The sequence below is a fragment of the Schistocerca serialis genome, chromosome 1 (genome assembly GCF_023864345.2).
Source record: "Schistocerca serialis cubense isolate TAMUIC-IGC-003099 chromosome 1, iqSchSeri2.2, whole genome shotgun sequence".
Classification (NCBI taxonomy): Eukaryota; Metazoa; Arthropoda; class Insecta; order Orthoptera; family Acrididae; genus Schistocerca; species Schistocerca serialis.
In genome coordinates, this window is record NC_064638.1 from 652945108 (window position 1) to 652969939 (window position 24832).

A 24832-nucleotide genomic window follows, 5' to 3' on the forward strand; every position below is an offset into this window, starting at 1 on the left:
CAGTGGTTCACAACCCCACAACAGGCCACAGTTCACAACCCCACAACAGGCCACAGAAGTCCACTCGCCTCATCCCTGCCCCACAATGAACCCAGGGTTTTTGTGCAGTTTGACTCCCATTCACTCAAATTGTCCAGAATAATCAATAAAGAACAATGTGGCCTGGTGACATGACAATTGTCATCCATAAAAATTCCATTGTTGTTTGGGAATGTGAAGTCCATAAATGGTTGCATATGGTCACCAAGTAACCAAAATAACCATTTCCAATCAATAATCAGTTCAGTTTGACCAGAGGACCCAGTTCATTCCACATAGACACAGCCCACGCCATTATGGAGCCACAGTGCCTTGTTGACAACTTGGATCCATAGGTTTGTGTGGTCTGTGCCACACTCAAACTTCAGACCATCAGCTCTGACCAACCAAAATCGAGACTCATCTGATCAGACCACAGTTTTCCATTTGTCTAGGGTCCAACCTATAGGGTCACAAGCCCAGAATGCTGCTGCACAAGGGACTCACGTAGGTTGTCTGCTGACAGCCAATTAACATCAAATTTTGCTGCACTAGCCTAATGGATACATTTATCACACTCCCCACATTGATTTCCTCAGTTACTTCATGCAGTGTTTCTTGTCTGTAGGTACTGACAATTCTACAGAAATGTTGTTGCTCTCCTTTGTTGAGTGCAGGTTGTCAGTCACTGTTTTGTCTGTGGTAGGAGGTAATACCTGAAATTTTGTAATCTTGGCACATTCTTGACACTGTGGTTCTTGGAATATTGAATTCCCTAACTATTTCCTAAATGGAATATCCATGTGTCTAGCTTCAACTACCAATCCGCATTAAATGTCTGTTAATTCTCGTAATGTGGCCATAATCATATCGAAAACTTTTTCACATAAATCACTTGAGTACAAATGACAGCTCTGCCAATACACTGTACTTTTATACCTTGTGTATGTGACACTACCACTATCTGTATAAATTGAAGTGTTAAGAAGTCTTGTCCGAAGGTATCTGTCTCAAGTGCATCCTTGTACAGAAGTGAAATATGGATGATAAGCAATTTCAGGCAAGAAGAGAATTAAAGTTCTGGACATATGGTGCTTTAGATGGGTGCTACAGATTAGATGGGTAGACTGAATAACAAATGGGAAGGTACTAAATCGAACAGGGGAAGAAAGAAATTCGTGAAACAACTTGACTAAAAGAGAGGGATTGGTTTGTAGGAGACATTTTGAGGCAACAAGGAATGTCAGCTGGGTAACTGGTAATTAATGGAATTTGGGTGACCAGTGATGGGAGGGGGGGACTTAGTCATGAATACAGCAAGCAGGTTCAAAAGGATGTATTGCAGTGGTTATTCAGAGATGAACAGGCTCACATTAGACGATTTTTAAGAGTGAAGATCACAACAATAAAGTCTGTTGCACAAGCATTTTTAACATAACCACAATTTTGTAATTTATTAGCTATCTGAAATTGTTTTTTCTTTTTCCCAATGCTTTTGTTACATAAAATAACACATCAGCAATGCAGATCTTTTCTTGTTGTATTGATGGATATAATTTTTGTGTAATATTGTAATACTGTGGGAATTCTAATGAAATAAATCTGTTGGAATAGATTAACAGCCTTAAACTGTGTATCACAAATGTTGCTCTGCTTGAAATCGCACTGAACCTTGCCCATTGTAGTTTGTTTGGCTGTTCCTTGGCATACTGCACACACGATGGTTGGAACCTTACTGCTCAGGCTTGTACCGCTCCTAGGCAGTGGGCCTCCTGAGGTGTCCTCTATATGAAGAGGGTTCTTGCAATGATGCACTGCCAGTTTCAACTGGTGCCAAGCACGCACAGCTGGGTTACGTCAGAAGGTACCACAGGCCATCCTGTATCCTGGTTTGTAACATGGGCGCTTATTCATTAACATCTTCAAAGATGAAAATATCACTAAAATGTTGACTGTAGAGCCTTCAAATGGGAGGCAACTGACATCTCTACACAATACCTGCCCTATACATGCGTGACTTACTTACTACCTGAACCTGTGAGACTGCATACCCAAAGTGCACATGCATTCCTGGTTACTTCCATACTTTTCTATGATGATTATCAGACATCAAACAAATCCTGCACCTGTCGGACAAGTGAATCTGATGTTACTGACCCAAGTTTCACTCCCGTTATTCCATTATACATCTATTCCACAAACCACAGTACTGGGTTGTTTTTGCTGTTATTCATAATGGAGGCCTAGAGGCAAAATAAATTCTGTGGAGATGGTTGCATAATGTCTGAATTAATGTATGAGGGATGGAAATTAAGTAATGAGACTGCTCACTTCCTATCGTGTAGCCTAATGGGTGGAGGTTGATACTGGAAAACAGTTGCCCTTGAATTTAAAGAGGACCCACCATTAGTTTCATCTTTCTGTCTGTTTTACTTGTCTTTTGAACGTTGGCTGAGGAGCATGTTGTTCGGTAATAGCGCCATGAGCACGGTAAACTTAAAAATCAAGCAATGAGTTAACCTCAAGTTCCTCATGAAAGTAAGAAATCACCAACACAATGTTTTCATACACTAAAGGAGGTGTTTGGTGATAATACTGTATTATGTGCATGAGTTTTTGAAAGGAACAAATGGTTCTCAAAATGTTGGGAAGAGATTGAAAATGATGAACATCCCAGTTGATCTGTGAATTCAAGAACTGAAGCACATGTTTAGAAAACTAAAGAAATGGTGAGCAATGACAACAATTTTCAGTTGTCAAAAGAATTGTGGGAACAAGTTTTCAATCAATAAACACAAGCTATGCAAATCATATGGGAGCTGCAAATCTTCTTAGGCAGTTTACAAGTATATCTTACTTATTGCTAAAATTGTCATGATAGACATTAAAGTATTGACAATCTACAAATACATAAGCACCGGATGACCTTCTCCTTCTTCTTCAGCTGTTTAATAGTATTTGCTTGCAAATTATACAAAATGCAGAATTTAACTTTAAGAAAAATGCTAAAAGACACTCAATACTCTTGCTGGTGTGGGAGATAATGAATTTATTGGTTGGATAAATCACATGCGGTCTTATGACACAGCGAGACAACTCCATGAAGCTGGAATCACATTGCTGTCAATGGCTGAGCAAAAATTCTGGGAGCTTTGCATTGTTGAACAAAGCATTTAACACACTACTTAAAAATGTTGCTCTGCATTACCAATACTTAGTGCTGTTTGTCACTGGGAAAATAATAAAGAAGGAATTTAAACTCTACATTCATGACACCTTGACAGTAATTTTGAATCAACTTCTGTGACCCTTTTGTGAATAAGAATTGTGTCTTTTGGACTTAGGAATATTTGTAGCACAAAGACATCTGTTAAAATATTGAGTATAATCTAATTAATTCACAACCAGCAAAAATGCAAGGAACTAACATCCCAATATAAAACTTCCTGACAGGTCAAAGACGTGTAGCAGATCAGAACTTGCAACTGGGCTCTTGTCTTTGGTAGACAACATTCTTATCAAATGAGCTATCCAATCACAACCAAGACCCCCCTCCCCCCAGCCCACCCTTACAGCTTCATTATGGTGAAAAAGACAGCTCATTCAATAAGAAAATTGCTTGGAAAAGGAAAGAAGGACTTGAGAATCAAGTTCTGGTCTTGCACAAAGTTCGAGTCTATAATGAAGTTTTATACTGAAATGAATGTAAAATTTTTAGGCATTATACTGCAAAATAACATTAAACTCACATTTTAATGCATAAAAGATAGGTTGTCAAGAGGAATTTAGTGAAGAGCACTTCTGAATATGTAAAGACAACATGTTTACTTTTTTCAGTACATTCTGAGATATGGATTTATATTCTGGGGGAATAGGAAAAAAAATTAATAAATAAATGAAATTCTTGTGTTTTGGAAGAAGGCAATCAGTGTAATGGCAAGGGTAGATAGTAGAACACAATATAAAGCTTTGCTAATTAAGTATAAGGTTTTAACAGTAATTCATTTATGATGGCCCTTCAGTAAAGAATGACCATACCTTTTGACAATATACCTCTACTCATCCTTATAATCCTGATGATTCTTTTCAAAATAGTATCCTCTGGTTGCAATGCACTTGTCTCAGTATTTTTGACAATCTACAAAGACGTGCTTCAGAATTGCCTCCGCAGCCTTCACTACTGCTTCTGATGATCAGAAATGGCTTCAGCAAAGGTGTTTCTTCAGGTTAGGGAACAAAAAAGTCAGATGGGCTAAATCTGGACCATAGGGATGGTTAGGGATGCACTTCAAACTGATTTTTGCAAGTTCTGCAGTATCATCATTTGCAATATGTGACTATGCATTATCATGCTGCAGTGTCCAGCCTGTTTCAGGGATATCTGATCTTTTGTACCTGATAAGGACTTGCAATGTTTTCAGGACATCCCTGTAGTATAGTCCAGTTATTGATGTGCGTGAAGGTACAACATACTGATAAATCATTTCAAGAGTATCAAAAAATAAGATGTCCATTACTTTCTCAGCAGGAGCAATTACTTTTGTTTTTTTGGTGGTTGTCAGTAAAGGATATTTTCCACACTAAGCTATGCTGTTTGCTCTCTGGATCAAAATGATGTAGCCAAGCTTCGTCAGCAGTGATTACCTTTGGTAGACACTTTGAATCTTCCACCAACATTAACTTCAGTTGCATGAAAACCTGCAAACAGATGTCCTTTTGTTGGGGAACCTGCAGTCTTGCAAGCCAGGTGCAAAAACAACTCACTTTTGTAAATTTTGTGTTACTAATTTTTGGATGGCACCCAATGAAATTTTCACTATCTCAGAAAGTGTTTGTAAGGTTATTTATCAATCCCCTCTCACAACGATAATATCAGTGTTGAGATTTTATTCTGTAAGAGCAGTAATTGGCATACTGGGTCCATCTTCCTTTGAAATTGATTGTCTCCCATCTTTAAACAATTTAAAGCATCTACGGGCTGTGCTGTAGGGAAGAACAGACTCTCCACAGGCCTCCTGTAACATTGCATAGGCCTCAGATAAAATGTTGACATGAAAGCAGAATTTCAAAGCCACATACTGCTCACTGTTGTGGTAGGTGATACTGAACCTATCTCAGTTTGCCTGCTTCTCACAGGCAGGACCCTAAGATTTAATTCTAGCATGAGATACTATGACCATAACAAAATTATGACAATTATTTACGGAACAGCCCTCGTATATGTTTTTGGTACCTTTAATTACACATCTTCAAAACCACATAAAATTACTGCGACAAACCAAAGACATGATAATTACATGAACCTGTAATTCTCTGCTCTTATCAAAAAATAGATTCAAAAAAATTAATAGCAGCCATGTGTACATGGCAATCAAAACGGATAACAAATTGTCAAAACACATCCTAAGCATGTCAGTCTAAATATTTTGGAAAAATCTGCTCAGTTTCTTGTTAGTTAACCCATTTTACTCAATAGAAGGATTTTTAGAAATGCCCAATATGAGCATAACAATGGTAAAAGGTATTTTTGTAAAATTAAACAATGGAAAGTCCAGGTAGGAAAGTTGCCTGAAGTAGCAGTCATGTGTGTGAAGTCTACCTGCTTGTGATGTATGTGTTGTTTTATTTACTTTTCTGAAGAAGGTTTCAGCCAAATGCTTAGTATGTAACAGTCTTTTCACTGTGCCTGTCTGCAACTCAGTGTGTCATCTTTATGGCATGTGACACTCTATCCTTTTCATAATAATTTTTGTAAAATTTATAAGTGTACTGCTGGAGTCTATTGCATGTACTAAGGCTGAATGACTAATAAATAACCTTTATGTGAATATGGTATCACAAAATGGGATGTTTGCATCTACTGACAGTGGGAGATCATATCATAATTTACACACAATATAAGGCTGAAAGCTGTTTGCTTCACAAACCCTGCAGTAACTACAGTATGGAACAAGGAGATAATTAGTTGGTTTAGGATAGTCATTTGATTGATGTCTCCGTCATGTTATGTTGGTACTTTACTGATACTGCAAACTAATGTACGTACACCCAAATGACCGACCCCAACCTGCTGTTGTTTATTTCTAGATGCTCACTAAACATTTGTTAGCATCAGCTTAGACTATACGGTATCCCTTACAAATGTTAACCCACCAGCCACAGCAAAGAATTGTGTAGTGTGAATAGCTTTGTCCTTAAGCTAGTAGCCTGGTAAAAGGTAAAATAACTATCCTTTCTTCTGCACCTTTCACATTTGCATTCTTAATATCAACTATTTTAAGGATAACAACTAATGTGAAGGTTTTGTTGGGATATAACTCATATCTGACCTTATGCAGTTGATAACCAGAGAAAAAAATTTATTTTCTTGTTCTTATATTATGAATAATTCTACTTTAAATTATCAAGAACTGAAAAGAAATCAAGATAATTATCTATGAGTTACTAAATACTACTGAAGATTTAGTAAAACTGAGAGGGCTGAGTTGATACGTGTGGATTCATGACCAAAAAGGGGTTTCGCCAAACAAAATGTCTTTAATCTAATATTGTCTCATGAATATCAGGCTGTAAGTATAAATTCAAAACATTTGCTAGTATTTTCTCATCACAAATACCTGTGCAACATAGCCCAGCCTCTCAAGTATTGTGGCAAAGTTGGGCCGTTCATCTGGGTTAGGATGCCAGCACTGGGTCATAATACCATAAACTGGAGCAGGGACAGTTGCTAGGAGGCTCCAGACGCCCTCCACTAGTTACAAGTTGCATGACTTCTCGGTTTGCACAGCCCGTGTATGGCATGTAACCCAGGGACATTACCTCCCAGAGTAATACACCAAATGACCTGAAAATACATTTGTCAGAATTTGTGAGAAATCTACATCAGCATATATTTGCTTACGCATATGCAACTTTCATTAATAGAGCACTTAGTCACCTAAAGAATTCACGCGAGTCATAATTCTTTGATCACAAGGCTGAAGAATGAATTCTGCAAAACATCAGGACAGCTGCCACATGCTATTCATTTCATTACTACATATTTCAAGATTAACAAAATAGACTTTATAGGATTCCAAGATGTATACAATAGAATAAATAAAATTCAATAAATTATACTGTTAAATTTCTTAAAAAAATACTTTTAATGCAAACAAAGAATGTATGTAACAACAGAAAATTCAGGATGGAATAATGACAATATAATGAATAGGATAGATTGCTACTTACCATATAGTGGAGATGTTGAATCGCAGGCAGACATAACAAAAAACAGCTAAACAAGTAAGCTTTTGGCCAAAAAGCCTTCTCCTGAGTTAGACAAAACACACACACACACACACACACACACACACACACACACACACACACACACACACACACAACACAAAGACACACACACACTTACACAAATCATTTAAAAAATGCCCAAAATATATTACATCAAACAACTAGACTGAAAGAAATAAAGCTTCTCACAAGCATAGTCAGGTACATTCCCCAAGATGAGGCTCTAAAGAGGGGAAGAAAAACAGGTTGAGAAGGAACTTAAGTAGACCCAGTTATTCAGTCATGTATTCTTTACCACACTGAGCAACGTTAGGTTCCAAAAGTTAGTTTGTTTGTCAGATATTTTAGGTGCCTACCAGTCCACCACCACATCTGAAGCAGCTTTTTGTCAATTTCTATTGCATAAAAAATTTAACCATTCATCCCATTTATTCACATGTACAGATTATCTTTCTACACATGTGCATCTAAAGAATCTAATGTTTTTAAGGTGAGCAGTGAAAAGCCTAATAGGAAAGATGAAGAAAAGAAAAAATAGTTATCTTTTAAATAAAAACCTTCATTGGGGTTACGGAACTTGCTCTCTCACACACAGCAGCTGTTGCCTCACGATGTTTTTGCCTGACACGGGTGAGTACGAGAAAGAGGACAGGAGAGATTAAGGGAAGACTGTACTTTGGTGAAGGTGGGGGGGGGGGGGGGTAAGGGGGGGGCACTTGTAAAGCAGGAGTTTGCAGAAGTAGGTCAGAGGACAGTTAGGAGGACAACAGTGAGAAGCATATAGAAACAAGATAGGGAAATCAGATACGCAAAACGAAATGGAAAGGACTAAGTTTCAACATGTGAGCTAATGGAAAGTAGAAGAGTAACAGGTAGGAAGATGCTGATGCAGAATCAGAAGATAAAATGGGCAGGAACAATTTGCAGTCAAGGGGAAAAAGGGGAGGGGGGAGCATGATAGACGGATATAAAAAAGACAGGTTCCTCCTCCCCCCCCCCCCCCCCCTCTCGCCCCACAAAATTAGTATATGCTCACAGTATTTCTCTCTGTAACATATCATTCATTTCTAATGGCTTCAGCCTCCACTAGTTTATGTCCTAACCTGTCTTCTAAATTCCCTACCCCTTCAGTTTTGCTCTGTTTCATCCTAATTCTCCCGTACACACTGTTATTTTTATATTCCACATAGTTCACTCATTAGAAAGTTTCCTTAGCTTTTTATTGATTTGTCATCCTATAGATGCTGAGCTTCTCAGTAAACTTCATCCTTTTTCTCTCTCTTCCCCCTCTATCCCCCTAAATGTCCTGTGTGCACCTGTATGTTCCACCCGAAGTGTGATCATTGTTAACTTCCTCCCATTATATTACTCACTCTTCCACTTCCTTTCCACTTACCAATCACCCACCCCAATCAAGATCACTATTTGATGCAGTCAGGTGATAGCACAGGAACATGATAGCAGGCTGTATGTGTGGGGTCTGTACATGCTTTCTGTCTCTAAAGAAGGGCTTTGCCCCAAAACTAAACAGTTTTTGACATTTTATATGAGCCTGTACATTGCTTAGTGATTCCTCTAACTGATGAATAATGATCTATCCTCAAATATGGATTTTCCACAAATCCAAACAAGCAAGTTTCCAGTATGAAAGCAGCATTTGATGTCTGACAGTGAAAACTATGCCACAGCAGACAGAAAAACAGAAATACAAGCTCAATGGATATTTCTGATTAACTTAAATTCACATCATAAGTTCATATCCATGCTGTGCCAACATCTTTACAAATTTGTTATTCACATTTTATCCATTCACATAATTTATGAATGTTTCAGTAAAAATTATTTTGTTATATTTACTTTTTTAATTTATTTTTTCAAAATAATCATATAAGACAAACCTCTATTTACTCTCCTCCTTGATTAAATTTTTGTATATTTGTACCCCCCATGAACCATGGACCTTGCCGTTGGTGGGGAGGCTTACGTGCCTCAGCGATACAGATGGCCGTACCGTAGGTGCAACCACAATGGAGGGGTATCTGTTGAGAGGCCAGACAAACGTGTGGTTCCTGAAGAGGGGCAGCAGCCTTTCCAGTAGTTGCAGGGACAACAGTCTGGATGATTGACTGATCTGGCCTTGTAACATTAACCAAAACGGCCTTGCTGTGCTGGTACTGCGAACGGCTGAAAGCAAGGGGAAACTATAGCCGTAATTTTTCCCGAGGACATGCAGCTTTACTGTATCATTAAATGATGATGGCGTCCTCTTGGGTAAAATATTCTGGAGGTAAAATAGTCCCCCATTCGGATCTCCGGGCGGGGACTACTCAAGAGGACGTCGTTATCAGGAGAAAGAAAACTGGCGTTCTACAGATCGGAGTGTGGAATGTCAGATCCCTTAATCGGGCAGGTAGGTTAGAAAATTTAAAAAGGGAAACGGATAGGTTAAAGTTAGATATAGTGGGAATTAGTGAAGTTCGGTGGCAGGAGGAACAAGACTTTTGGTCAGGTGATTACAGGGTTATAAACACAAAATCAAATAGGGGTAATGCAGGAGTAGGTTTAATAATGAATAAAAAAATTGGAGTGCGGGTAAGCTACTACAAACAGCATAGTGAACGCATTATTGTGGCCAAGATAGACACAAAGCCCATGCCTACTACAGTAGTACAAGTTTATATGCCAACTAGCTCTGCAGTTGATGAAGAAATTGATGAAATGTATGACGAGATAAAGGAAATTATTCAGGTAGTGAAGGGAGACGAAATTTTAATAGTCATGGGTGACTGGAATTTGTCAGTAGGAAAAGGGAGAGAAGGAAACATAGTAGGTGAATATGGATTGGGGGGAAGAAATGAAAGAGGAAGCCGCCTTGTAGAATTTTGCACAGAGCATAACTTAATCATAGGTAACACTTGGTTCAAGAATCATGAAAGAGGGTTGTATACATGGAAGAACCCTGGAGATACTAGAAGGTTTCAGATAGATTATATAATGGTAAGACAGAGATTTAGGAACCAGATTTTAAATTGTAAGACATTTCCAGGGGCAGATGTGGACTCTGACCACAATCTATTGGTTATGAACTGCAGATTGAAACTGAAGAAACTGCAAAAAGGTGGGAATTTAAGGAGATGGGACCTGGATAAGCTGAAAGAACCAGAGGTTGTAGAGAGTTTGAGGGAGAGCATAAGGGAGCAATTGACAGGAATGGGGGAAAGAAATACAATAGAAGAAGAATGGGTAGCTCTGAGGGATGAAATAGTGAAGGCAGCAGACGATCAAGTAGGTAAAAAGATGAGGGCTAATAGAAATCCTTGGGTAACAGAAGAAATATTGAATTTAATTGATGAAAGGAGAAAATATAAAAATGCAGTAAATGAAGCAGGCAAAAAGGAATACAAACGTCTCAAAAATGAGATCGACAGGAAGTGCAAAATGGCTAAGCAGGGATGGCTAGAGGACAAATGTAAGGATGTAGAGGCTTGTCTCACTAGGGGTAAGATAGATACTGCCTACAGGAAAATTAAAGAGACCTTTGGAGAGAAGAGAACCACTTGTATGAATATCAAGAGCTCAGATGGCAACCCAGTTCTAAGCAAAGAAGGGAAGGCAAAAAGGTGGAAGGAGTATTTAGAGGGTTTATACAAGGGCGATGTACTTGAGGACAATATTATGGAAATGGAAGAGGATGTAGATGAAGACGAAATGGGAGATAAGATACTGCGTGAAGAGTTTGACAGAGCACTGAAAGACCTGAGTCAAAACAAGGCCCCGGGAATAGACAACATTCCATTAGAACTACTGATGGCCTTGGGAGAGCCAGTCATGACAAAACTCTACCATCTGGTGAGCAAGATGTATGAGACAGGCGAAATACCCTCAGACTTCAAGAAGAATATAATAATTCCAATCCCAAAGAAAGCAGGTGTTGACAGATGTGAAAATTACTGAACTATCAGTTTAATAAGTCACAGCTGCAAAATACTAACACGAATTCTTTACAGACGAATGGAAAAACTGGTAGAAGCGGACCTCGGGGAAGATCAGTTTGGATTCCGTATAAATGTTGGAACATGTGAGGCAATACTAACCTTACGACTTATCTTAGAAGAAAGATTAAGAAAAGGCAAACCTACGTTTCTAGCATTTGTAGACTTAGAGAAAGCTTTTGACAATGTTAACTGGAATACTCTCTTTCAAATTCTGAAGGTGGCAGGGCTAAAATACAGGGAGCGAAAGGCTATTTACAATTTGTACAGAAACCAGATGGCAGTTATAAGAGTCGAGGGGCACGAAACGGAAGCAGTGGTTGGGAAAGGAGTGAGACAGGGTTGTAGCCTCTCCCCGATGTTATTCAATCTGTATATTGAGCAAGCAGTAAAGCAAACAAAAGAAAAATTCAGAGTAGGTATTAAAATTCATGGAGAAGAAGTAAAAACTCTGAGGTTCACTGATGACATTGTAATTCTGTCAGAGACAGCAAAGGACTTGGAAGAGCAGTTGAACGGAATGAACAGTGTCTTGAAAGGAGGATATAAGATGAACATCAACAAAAGCAAAACAAGGATAATGGAATGTAGTCAAATTATATCGGGTGATGCTGAGGGAATTAGATTAGGAAATGAGACACTTAAAGTAGTAAAGGAGTTTTGCTATTTAGGGAGTAAAATAACTGATGATGGTCGAAGTAGAGAGGATATAAAATGTAGACTGGCAATGGCAAGGAAATCGTTTCTGAAGAAGAGAAATTTGTTAACATCGAGTATAGATTTAAGTGTGAGGAAGTCGTTTCTGAAAGTATTTGTATGCAGTGTAGCCATGTATGGAAGTGAAACATGGACGATAACTAGTTTGGACAAGAAGAGAATAGAAGCTTTCGAAATGTGGTGCTACAGAAGAATGCTGAAGATAAGGTGGGTAGATCACGTAACTAATGAGGAGGTATTGAATAGGATTGGGGAGAAGAGAAGTTTGTGGCACAACTTGACTAGAAGAAGGGATCGGTTGGTAGGACATGTTTTGAGGCATCAAGGGATCACAAATTTAGCATTGGAGGGCAGCGTGGAGGGTAAAAATCGTAGAGGGAGACCATGAGATGAATACACTAAGCAGATTCAGAAGGACGTAGGTTGCAGTAGGTACTGGGAGATGAAGAAGCTTGTACAGGATAGAGTAGCATGGAGAGCTGCATCAAACCAGTCTCAGGACTGAAGACCACAACAACAACAACATATTTGTACCAAAAGCTTCCAACCTGAGCTCTATTGGGATGCCATGCTCTGCTTATCACAAGCCACAAGCAGGGATTAAGGGGGAGTTAAGGAGGAGGAACACTTCAAAATTATTGTTTAAATAAAGCTGAATTTTTAAATATAAAATTTCTAAATAAGATTAAAAAGTATAAAATAATTTTGCCTTACCCCCTAGAGATTCCTAACCTTGTGAAAATAGTTCCAAAAATTTCTGATTGAGAATTTTTAATAGCTATGAAAAAACTGGCACGATTTAAAATGTGAAATGTGGGGCACATGCAACAGGTAATAGTAAGTAGGTGTTCATCTACTTCATCATGCATCACTTATGTATTGCATGTGTCCCACATCTTTTGTTTTGAATCTCACAAGTATTTTCGTAGATATTAATAAATCACAATCACAAATTTTCATAACAACCATTTGGGGTTACCAGTCTGAATGTGATTATTTTACACTTTTTTAGTCTGATTTAAAAACTTGGAATATTAAAAATTCATTTTTCTTCAAATAATCTTTTTCTGCTTTTTAGTTGTGTGTGTGTGTACGAAATTGTTCCATTGATTTAAGACATTTCGATGAAATTACATATATCTCACAAGGAAACCAAAGGTAAAAATTAGTGAGATTTGAGCTCACAAGGAGGCTTATCAGCAAATGTTCTCCCCATGAATCATTTGCGGTTGGAACAGGAAAACAGGGACATAGCAGTGGCACACAAAGTACTCTACACCACAGAGCAAACAAGAAAGGGAATTAATATTAAATTGTCATCCAGTTCAGAGCTACATTTAAAATTAGCTCCCCAGGAAGTTAGTTTAACATTAATGGTAAAATTTGTACTGAATGGGGGGTGAGATAATATAAATTTTGGTAAAAATAATTGGAAAAGGAGAAAAAAATAGAATCAGGAGACAATCAATAAGAATCACAGAGTGACAGCAGCAGCTCTCTGCAGTTGGTGCACAGAGAACCTTCATGCTGGAGGAAGGCAGCAATCCCTCCAGAATTCACAATTGATGGAAATGCAGGAATTTGGTACAGAAACTATGGCGATACTAGCAGTTGTCACTGAGTAAGTAATTGGAGTACTGTGATGGAGAATTTAATGAGAAACTACCACACTGTCTTTCCCCAGTACATGAAGTTTACAGCTCATGACAGCTTCCTCCTGTATAAAATATTGTAAAGGTAAAGAGTTCCCCTTGCATCAACAGTTGGGGACAAGGTGGAAGGAGATGTAAGGCAAAAAAGAAAATGCTGAACAGAGAGGTCACATGAATTGTTAGGATGATAAGGATGGCAATCACCAAACTAGTGTAAATTACTCTTGCAGTAATTCTTATTTATTTAGTCTGGACTACTTTAGTAAATTACTTCCACAGTAATATACTCTTTCAGTAATTGTTGGAGAGCTCAACTAAAGTAGTAACACCTGTTTTCTAAAAAAGTAAGCCATTTCAGCATACTGCTGGCACATACATTTCATTTCTGTCTGGAAAACATTTATTGTCAGCCATTACTGCATCACATTTTGACAATAATATTGTGTTAATGTAATCTACAGCTACCACCATCCATCATCGACTGGTGGCATGTGTTAATTTAAGTGGCACTTGCAGCCTGAGATACGAGCTAACAGCAACATGGAGTTGGCCAAGGACAATGTAAGTGTTAAGAAACATTCAAAAAACACACCAGAAACTGAAAAAGAGCTGTTTGCTGGAATAATGAAAAAGTATCAACCACTACTGAATCTAAAAAGCAAAACATGAACATGCTAAAAAGGAAAAAAGATGCTTGGGAAAAAATATACCTACATACAATGTGGAAGCTCTTACACAATGATCACAAGAGCAGCTTAAAGTGATTTGGAAGGACATGAAAACAAAAGCAAAGAAAATGAAAGCTACATGTAATAAAATACAATTCCAAACTGGTGGTGGAGTAGCTGAGATGAAGACAGGTGATATGAGCCAAATAATTGTTGATATTATTCCACAAGTTTTGAAGGGGATAACTGGAGTTAACGATAATGACACAACTGAAGGTAATGTGGTCCTTTAAACCACCATCACTGATGACAACTACTCTGACAATGGCAATGAAACTGCTGAAAGTGAAACTTTATCCCATGGTCATGAGCATTGCCTTGCATTCTCTAGTGGGAGCTTATCACAAGGTACACCTATTAAAAAAGGTAGACAACATGCGCTTGCAGTGAAGAACAGGGAGTTACTGGAAAAAAACAGATGAGCTTGATACATTAAAAATGTGTTTAATAGGAGAGGAGTTGTTAGCTGAAAGACAAAGAGAAATCATGGAAGAAGAGCATAACCTGAAAATGGAAGTTATAAATAAGTTCAAGAACAAAACAGAGCAAACCTCAGTTTCCAGTCCAGCAGCCAATATGCCAAGAAGTTCAGGTTTTTGTAAAGGAATATGAATATCCAACATTTTATAAGCTTGATATTTTTTCAATGATTAATATATTCCCATTTTTTGCCAGACATAATATTTATGTTTATCATTTCAATACCAGTACATGTGACATTTCTAATCAGTGCACTCAAATGTTTATTTACATTAGCAAAATCATAAAAATAGACATCTTGTTTTTCTTCAAAATAATCAAAACATATTTATTTTATAACTCTGTGTACTGAAGAAAAAAAATAATAATAAAGAAAGAAAAAGAAAAGAGCATTTGCTTCTGGCTGAAAGGCATATTGATCAATGTCATACAAATCCACAGCATCAGGGTGAAGCATATCTTCGGCTTCTGTTCCTAAGCTGTGCGGAACTGCAGCAATCAAAACAACATTCCCACATTTGTTTTGTTTGTATCACATTGTTTTAGTGAGAATTTGGAAATATTTTTTCCAAAAACTGAATGTATGCTCTATTACATGCCTGGTAGCAGTATGGGCTCTTTTGTAGCATCCTTGGCTCCTGTATGAGATCAAAACACAGGAGTAATAAGATGTTTGGAGAGAGCATATCCACTGTCTCCAAGAAGCAACCCATCAGACTGTCTATTTTCAAATTCTACAGCAATTGCACTATTCCTGCAGTGGAGTATGCACTGATCTGAAATTTCCTGGCATATTGAAACTGTGTGCCAGACTAAGACTAGAAATCGGGGTCTTTGTCTTTCACGGGCAAGTGCACTGCTGACTGGGCTACACAAGCACAACTCATGACCCATCCTCACAGCTCCACTTCCACCAGTACCTCATCTTCTACCTTCCAAACTTCACAGTAGCTCTCCTGAGAAACTTGCAAGACTAGCATTACTGGAAGAAAGGATATTGCAGAAACATGGTTTAGCCATAGCCTGGGGGATGTTTCCAGAATGAAATTTTCAGTCTGCAATGGAGCATGCAACATTATAAACTTCCAGGCAGATTAAAACTGTGTGCAGGAGTGAGACTTGAACTTGGAACCTTTGCCTTTTGCAGGAAAGTGTGCTACCAACTGAGCAACCTAATCTCCCGCCTTCCAAACTACGCACTAGCTTTTCTGCAAAACTTGCTAGACTAGCACGACTGGAAAAAAAAAAGTATTGTGGAGGCATGGCTTAGGCATAACCTGAGCAATGTTTCCAGAACAAAATTTTCATTTTTCAGTGGAGTGTGCACTGATGTGAAACTTCCTGGCAGATTAAAACAGTCTGCCACACAGACTCGAACTCGGAACCTTTGCCTTTCAAGGCAAGTGCACGACTGACTGAGCTAGCCAAACTCGACTCATGACCCATCCTCACAGCTTCACTTCCACCAGCGTACCACCTTCCAAACTTCGGAGTAGCTGTCCTGCAAAACTTGCAAGACAGGCACTGCTGGAAGAAAGGATACTGCAGAGACATGGCTTATCCACAGCCTGGGAGATGTTTCCAGAATGAAATATTCACTCTGCAGCAGACTGTGCACTGATATGAAACTTCCTGGCAGGCCTTAGTCTGGTACACAGTTTTAATCTGCCAGGAAGTTTCAACTCTACTATTGTCCCGAATGCGTGCATCATACATGGAACACAGCCAATGGCTTACCATGTCCAGAATCTTCTTATTGGCTCCAGAGATGATTTGTGTACTGACAGAAAAGAAATTTTTGTGATTTCTGTATAGTTCTGCTTGTGCTCCAGATGGTGAAAGTATGGATATATGTACACAATCTGTGGTCCTCATGACATTTGGGAATGCACCAGTTTGGTAGAATTCCCTTTTGTTCCTTGAGATATTTTCCTGGTTTCACAGCACGGATGCATACAATGGCTTTAAGGCAATTAAACTGTTTATCACACCATTAAAGCTCTTCCAGCAGTAATATGACTGATGGTAATGAGATGCTAGGATTTGATGCGTACTTGTGAGAAAGACTTGCAGTCCACAAAAAGCTGCAATCTAGAAGACAAAGCAGAGTTCCTATCAGAATTATGCTGCAGTAACAGCTCTAGCATCAAGCTGCAACTCAGAAGATTCCATATGAAACCCAAACTGCTCTTGGGTTGGTTGATTTGGGGGAGGTGACCAAACAGCAAGGTCATCAGTCCCATCAGATTAGGGAAGGATGGGGAACGAAGTTGGCTGTGCCCTTTCAAAGGAAACAGGTAATACACAGAATTAAGTTACCAACATAGTAGCATAATTTTTGATGGTGCCCTCCGCCAGTAGTGGAGTAAATAAATTTACTTTGGGGGTAAATTAAAAATTTACTCCTTTAGTTCAGTATCTCGACTGAAAGCCACTGACTTCCTTCCCTCTTAGTAACTTACTACTTTTGTGTCACTTACTCTTAGTTGGTGCTCGCCACCCTAAGGCGACAGTGTGGGAAACTACAAAATCAAAATGTAAAAATAAAAAGGATGCAGATAGATATTTTAAGAATCTGTGAAGATGGCAGAGCAGGAAAAAATCTCACCAGGCAGTGGCAGAGAACCTATATAGTGGTTAAGGAAATCTGCAAGCTTTCAGAGCCAGTGGTTCCTTCTTCTGGCAGAAGGGTTGAAGGGTAAGAAGAGGAATGAAGAAAAAGGACTGGCAAGGTTTGGGAAATGGAAAGAGTTTGGAAAAGTCACCCAGAATCCTGGGTCAGTGGAGACATACTGGATGGGATGAGAAGTAAAGACATTTCTGCTCTGTATCTATTCAGCTGCAATTTTATTTTCAAAAATGGATTATTTTTGTTGGTGTAGAAAATATAATCGTGCAGATTATATGCCTGAGGTGCTATCAATGCAGCTGAAGAAATGTATGATCATATTAACACCTTGGAGCCAATTAACTTTCTACATACTGTATCAAAGAAAAATTCAATCGAATAAACAGATCAATTATGAGACAAAATTGCTAGCTATTACTTACCTCCATGAGGCAAAATGTGTAATACTGCTGATAGGCACATGTCAAAGCAAAACTGATAAACTTCCTAGTTTCTGGAATAATAGTTCACTCATTAGTGAGGGGTGAGGAATATGTTGGAGAAGACTGAAGGAGAGACACCTCTCTCTTCATCTTTGTCTATCCTCGTCCTCACTACAGGCGGGTCTCCCTCATAGTGGGGTTTGAGTGACTTGCTCTCCTCTAACCTTCTGTGTCTTTACTGGTGAAGGAACTATTAGTTCCAAAAGCTAGGTAGTGTGTCACTTTTACATGAATCTATTAGCAGTATTATACATTTTGCCTCCTAACGATTAGTACTGAGCAGCAATTCTGTCTCATAATTTATTAGAACACACTACATACACCTGATAAGTTTTAACCTTGATTTCTATGATGTATGTCTTATGTTCTTTACTTTCAAATTACTTATGAGCCAATTAAAATGATATTTAAGTTGCTAGGCTACTAGTTTCAACATAGTACAAGGGCTATTCATAAAATAACTTTCAATTTTCTTTTAAAAATTAATGAAAACTTGTAGCTTCATGGTGCTTGAGTGATTCGAAACAGAGACTTAGTCAGTGCTCTGTTGTATTCATTAGTGTGTAAGCAGCAAGCAGCTGAAATGGATGGTGTCATTCTGTCTCCCACTAGTTGAGAGGTATGTTCTGTCACTGACTTCTTGTAAGCAGAAGTAGTAAATGCTGCCAACATTCATTATTAATTGGTCATGTGTATGGAGATGCGTTTACCAGTGAACGTGTTGTAAAAGAGTGGTGCAGAAAATTCAAGGCTGGTCACACCTGATGTGTATGATGAAATTGGTTGAGGAAGACATTCAGATATGGGTTATGAACTTTTATAACACATTGATGAAATTGTGAGATGTGCCTCAGGTTTCAAGGACATACTCTTTAACAATGTCATGGAGATGTTAGGTTAACATAACATTTGTGCATGGTGGGTACCAAAATACATTTGTGCATGGTGGGTACTAAAATGTCTAAGTGATGTTCACAAAACGGAGAGAATGGTTTTGGCCTTGACATTCCTTCAGCACCACCAAGAGGAGAGAGAGGAATTTCAGAACACAGTCATGACTAGCAATGAGACATTGGTGCAATATGTGAACTCCAAAACTAAGGAACAGTACAAACAGTGGATGCACACTCATTCTCAAAATAAGCCCAAATGTTCAAGCAGAAAATGCCAATCCGCAAATGGTTACAGGTTTTGGGATTGCCAAAGAATATTGGCAACATATTTTGTGAGAGTAAATGAGAGAAATCACACATTTGTTGTGTTATGATACTAAAAAGGTCAGTCCAAAACAAACTGTGGGATTATTACCAAAGGAATCATTCTCCTTCATGAAAAATTGTGGCCCCATAATGCAAACCAAATTAAAGAAAAACTCAGACAATTTCACTGGGAGATTTTTCAACATCCTCCATACAGACTGGACATGACACTAAGTGGCATTTTCGTATAGTCCCCAACATGAAGGCCTGGCTGCCTGTTCAGTACTTCACTATCAACAATGGAGTCAAGGATGCTGTCAACAACTGGCTGAAGCACCAGGTGGCACTGTTCTTTGATAAAGAAATAGAGATGCTGGTATCACAGTCAAAAAATATTTGAATTTGGGTGGCGACTGCAGGGAGAAGTAATGTCCACATGTTAAGTACATACTACATATTTGAAAATTATCTACTTTCCTTTTTTTAAATAGCTAATCCAAGGTTAATTTATGAACAGCCTCATAGTATTGTTTGACACTAGGAGGTAACATAAGTTCTTTATTTGAAGCTGTTGTATGATGCATGCACTTACGTCTTGTGGGCTGTGTCAGTGTCACACTGATTGCAGTGTACAAGACAAATTGTTGAAAGTTATTGTGTTCTGTGATGTGTTGATAAATGTGTGAGAACATGTTGGCATTAAAACTGAGGTAATATGGCTTATAGACATCACTTATCAGACTTAGAAATTGAAGAAATCCTGAATAATAACTTACACAGGATAGTCTTTCAGAAAATTCAGAATACAACAATTAATTTGAACTTAAGAGTGATAGCTGTGTTGCAGACAGGAAAGACGTAATTGATTATGAAGAATGTAGTGTACAAATTTCAGGTTTGTTTTTTAATGCACCTACTTGTCCTTCAAGTAAATTGTGAACAATTGTGGCCCGGTGACATGGCAATTTGTCATCCATAAAAATTCCACTGCTGTTTGGGAACATAAAATCCATGAATGGCTGAAAATGGTCTTGAAATAGCCAAATGTAGCCATTTCCAGTCAGTGATCATTTCATTCGACCAGTGTCCATTCCATTCCAAGTAAATACAGTCAACAACATTATGGAGCCACCATTAGCTTGCACAGTGCCTTTTGGCAACTTAGGTCCATCATTTCATGGAGTCTGTGCCACAATGAATTCCATCATCAGCTCTTACCAACTGTAATCAGGACTCAGCAGACCAGGCTATGGTTTTCCAGTCAACTAGGGTTCAATGATGGAGTCATGAGTCCAGGAGAGGCTCAGAACATAATGTCACGCTGTTAGCAAAGACACTTTTATCAGTCATCTGCTGTCATAGCCCCTTAATGCCAAATTTCACTGCACTGGCCTAAAGGAATACATTCGTCATACATTCCACATTGATTTTTGCACTTGTTTCATGCAGAGTTGCTTGTCTGTTAGTACTGATAACTCTATGCAAATGCCACTGTTCTTGCTCGTTAAGTGAAGGCTATCAACCACTGTATTGTTCATGTCTCAGAATACTGAATTACTTAATGATTTCTGAAATGGAATTTCCAATGTTTCTAGCTACAACTCTAATATTTTCCTGTTAAAAATCTGTTAATTCCTGTCACATGGCCATAATCAAGTCAGAAACCTTTTCACATGAATCACCTGAGTACAAATGATAGCTCTGCCAATGTACTGTCCTTTCATATCTTGTGTACACAACACAAAGACCACCTATATATGTACACCTTGCTATCCCATGACTTCCATCACCTCAATGTATTTTGCAATATAATTACTAATAATAACTTCAAAATACAAATTATTGTGGGTAAATCGTGGTATCAGATGATAAATTTGAGCCATAGACCATTTGAAGAATATGAAACTACATCATGATACAGAATATCAATTACACAAAATATAAAACTGTTGGCCGCACCAATGATATGTAGCAGTTACTGTGAGGACATCTTGAAATGAGAAATTTTAAGAGAAAATCCAAGCAGCTGTGGCACTGAGGTTGATTATAGGCTATCAAGTTGGAACAAACAGGTCAGGGTAAGTGCACCAAGCACATACAGCCTAAGTTCCATATAACACACTAACTCTTGGACAGCATTTTAAATTCACAATTAAAAGTCAACAGCCGTAACATGTAAGTGTCTAAAGAGGACAAACGTAAGTCATGCTTTTCCTTTTAGTAAAACAAAAACAAATTTATAGTCTTTAATTAAACTCAGAAATTTACAATTAAGGAAGTTTCATTAAAGATGAAATATGAGACTTAATAACTCAACTGTACTCACCATATGTCAGTCTTTGACGTAAAAATACCGTCCAGGAAAGCTTCTGGGGGCATCCATTTTATGGGTAGCATAGCTTTTCCACCTTTCCTGTAATAATCAGCCCTGCACAAAAATTTTGGAACCACAGAATATAAAATTTGCCATCAGTTGAAATAACTGCAACTCAAGATTTATCACTTTCCTTCACACTTCAATTATTACTTAATGTAATGATGAAGAATCATGAACAACACTAAATCAGATGTAATTCAATAAATTAAATACAACTTATTATCAACATTACACAATTAATTTATATTCAATACATCCAGAAATTAAAATTAGGAAACTGTATGATGTATGTACATTGAATTTGTATCATGGCTACAATGTAGGTATTTCATGGAGTAATATACCTTAGTTTGATAGGTTGCAAAGAAAAGTCGTCAGGTGTCTAGCCTTAGGAGGTGATAGATGAAATGAACTGAATGGAGAATAGTAGAATAACAGAAATACAGAATTATTTTTCTGAACCTTAGCTTATTCCAATCTACATAGAAGGATTAACCTTGCAGAACTGCAGACTGGTAGGGCACAAGAGTAGATAACAAAAAAGAATGGAAATAATTTTACATGGTAATCGTTGTTCTAATTCTTATAAAAGATATCAGTAATTGTCACAAGAACTGTATGCAGATAATCAGAGAATACAGATTAGTACCAAAATGTAAAGATAAATGAGATAAGAGGAGTAAGAAAAGATAAAATGCAGCAAATTTTTACATATGAATTATACATATCAGTAACACAACCTACAAACAGAATCCTTTGGAATCCTTCCCGATTTCCTCCTTGACTTTATAAGAACCATGTCTTTCTCAGAAAGCATAATACTGGGGTGTTTAAAGTTTCATGCAACTCCTATGAATCAAACTTTTTGTTAGGAATGGTAATCATAAAAAGTATCATGGTATCACTTGAGTATTACATTGTCATGTAGTGGAAAGAATAAAAACATGGAAATAATGAAGGTTTCTAAAAAAAAAGAAGAAAGCCTTTGATTTGCATTTACTGCTGCTGGAATTACCAACTAAAAGGTTTACAGAGCAAGAAGTCCAACAAATAAAGTGAAAAATTTTTATTTTTTTTACTAAAAAAACAATAGTAATCATATGAGACACAATAGAGACGGAAATGGAGGCACACCTGTAGAGATGATTTGATAAGAAAGGTATTTCTGGTACTAAGAAAAATTAAATCTTGCATGGATGATTACCACACCAGTAATGTTTTATGCCTTTAGTATTTTCTACCCCAAGAAGAATCATTTTTTCAGACAAAAAGGTTTGCAATGAGAGTGATACACTTGTGAACATTATTCATTACATCACATAATTTTGGAAAGCTGATTCTTGTTTCAGGCTAAATAATGAAATTTACAATCAAAGTAATTCAGAATGGAAGACAAACAGAATAGGAATCAAAGTACAAAGTTCAGCTACTAAATATATTAAACACAAACCTTGAATGACTTGAGTATGTTAATAATTAAACTGCAAAACCTCTGTCAGTGTGGCTGATGTAAGTGTGTAATGAGAAGAAAATTTTGCATGAATAGCAATGAATGAGGTAAACAGATGTCTGAATTTTCATAAGTAAGAAGAAAACTGACTGGAACTCTGTTGCAGGTGAAAGTTGTTGGCAAAGAAACAGCTGAAAAGAAATTATTTGGCATTATCCTAACATGCATGAATTATCCAGTGTGTTCCTGTGATGACAATGCAAACTTTCTGGGTTATGAAGAATAGAAAATATGTCAATCTAAAAGAAGGAACACTGGTACAGAAAATACTGAATTGTGGAGACAAGTGAAAATGAAACAAATTTAATACTGATCTGCACACACTGCTACATTCACAACAGCTGTTTCAAGTAGTGTCTCCCAGATTCTATGCAGGCATGATATCACTGCACAAAAGTTCAGCACTCTGGTGTACAGGCAGCAAGAATGATAACCCCTTGACTGTCAGCAAGTGTCTTATGCACAAGATATCTGAAGAACACCACAAGAAGAAGTCAAATGGGATACGTTCAGGCAAATAAGCTGACTATGAAACAGTATCTTCTCTTCCACCTACCAGAAAATGTCTGACATAGGTGCACAAAGAACTCCCTCATGCTGGAATCACACACCTGCACAGAAGTCAAGTGGGAAATCTTCCAATGTGGGGAGTATTTATCCAAGAAATATGTCTACATTAGTGTAGTTAAGAACATAATACACAGAAAAGGACCCATTAACTGACCATTAACAGAACCTTTGCATGAGGTCACAGCTAATCTGTGTTGTTGTCACTGCACAAGTGCTATGTGGGGATTCATGACAGTCTACATATGTCAGCTGCAACTACTGAGCCTTGCATTTCTGGTGAAACAGGCTTCAAGCAAATAAAAATACAAATGTAGAAAAGCAAGAATACAATTCAGTGTTGTAGCATTCACTGATTTAACATGACATGAAGTCCAAAGTCAGTGGGAGTTGAGCTAACTGTGAGGCAATGGGGACGCAAGAACTATTAACATATTATTTCCTGCTCAGTATTGTGTATGATACCAGTTTCATGTATATCTGACTGGGTGCTGATTGAAAGCTCCTCATCTTTGAACGCAGGCACTGTGTCTTCCAAGTCGGAAATCTGTACAGTTTGTTTACCTCCTCAGTTGTATTATAACTTACATTTTTACCCTTCACTATGAGAAGACTTGAAAAGTGTTTTACATCAGACATGTCCTATCTGGGTATTTGCTTTGATGCAATCAATCAGCTTTCCTACAGTATTACCATGTTTGTAGGTACATGGAAATGTGGGGCTCAGTGTCAAAGTACCAGACTGCAGACCCAAAAGGTCTTGGAATTCAGTCTCAGGTCGGGGGTCTAAGATTCTAATGTGTCACTTATCACGTATTTCACCATTCATTCACACAAGCTGTACCCGTTTAGTGCACTAATGGAGTCTCCAGTCCCCATTCCTCAGGACGTATGTCTATATTCGATCAGGTTTACCTAATTTACAATGTTTGTGACTATGTGAAAACTAAACCAGTTTATTACATCATTGAAATAATAATTTTTAGGTTCTTGTATTCCATAGGCAGAGTTATCTCACAGCACATTTGGCTTCATAAATTTTGACTCAGTAGTTTTTGGACCAGGGTTCCTTCTTTATGACTGACACATCCATCATTTTGTATCACCCTAATAGTTTGTATCACTATCATCATTGAAGCATAATGTATAAAATTACAGAATCAGAGAAATTCTTTCTGTTTTTGGGATACA

At 37.8% G+C, this 24832-nt stretch overlaps 1 protein-coding gene across 1 annotated transcript in view; it reads right to left on the minus strand.

The window, feature by feature from the left end:
• LOC126479258 (leukocyte tyrosine kinase receptor-like) overlaps positions 1-24832 on the minus strand; it is a 782006-nt gene that overhangs the window by 3311 nt on the left and 753863 nt on the right. The window contains 3 exon segments of the mRNA XM_050103770.1: positions 6636-6737; positions 6739-6862; positions 21514-21615. Of these exon segments, the coding sequence (XP_049959727.1) occupies positions 6636-6737; positions 6739-6862; positions 21514-21615 (328 nt within the window).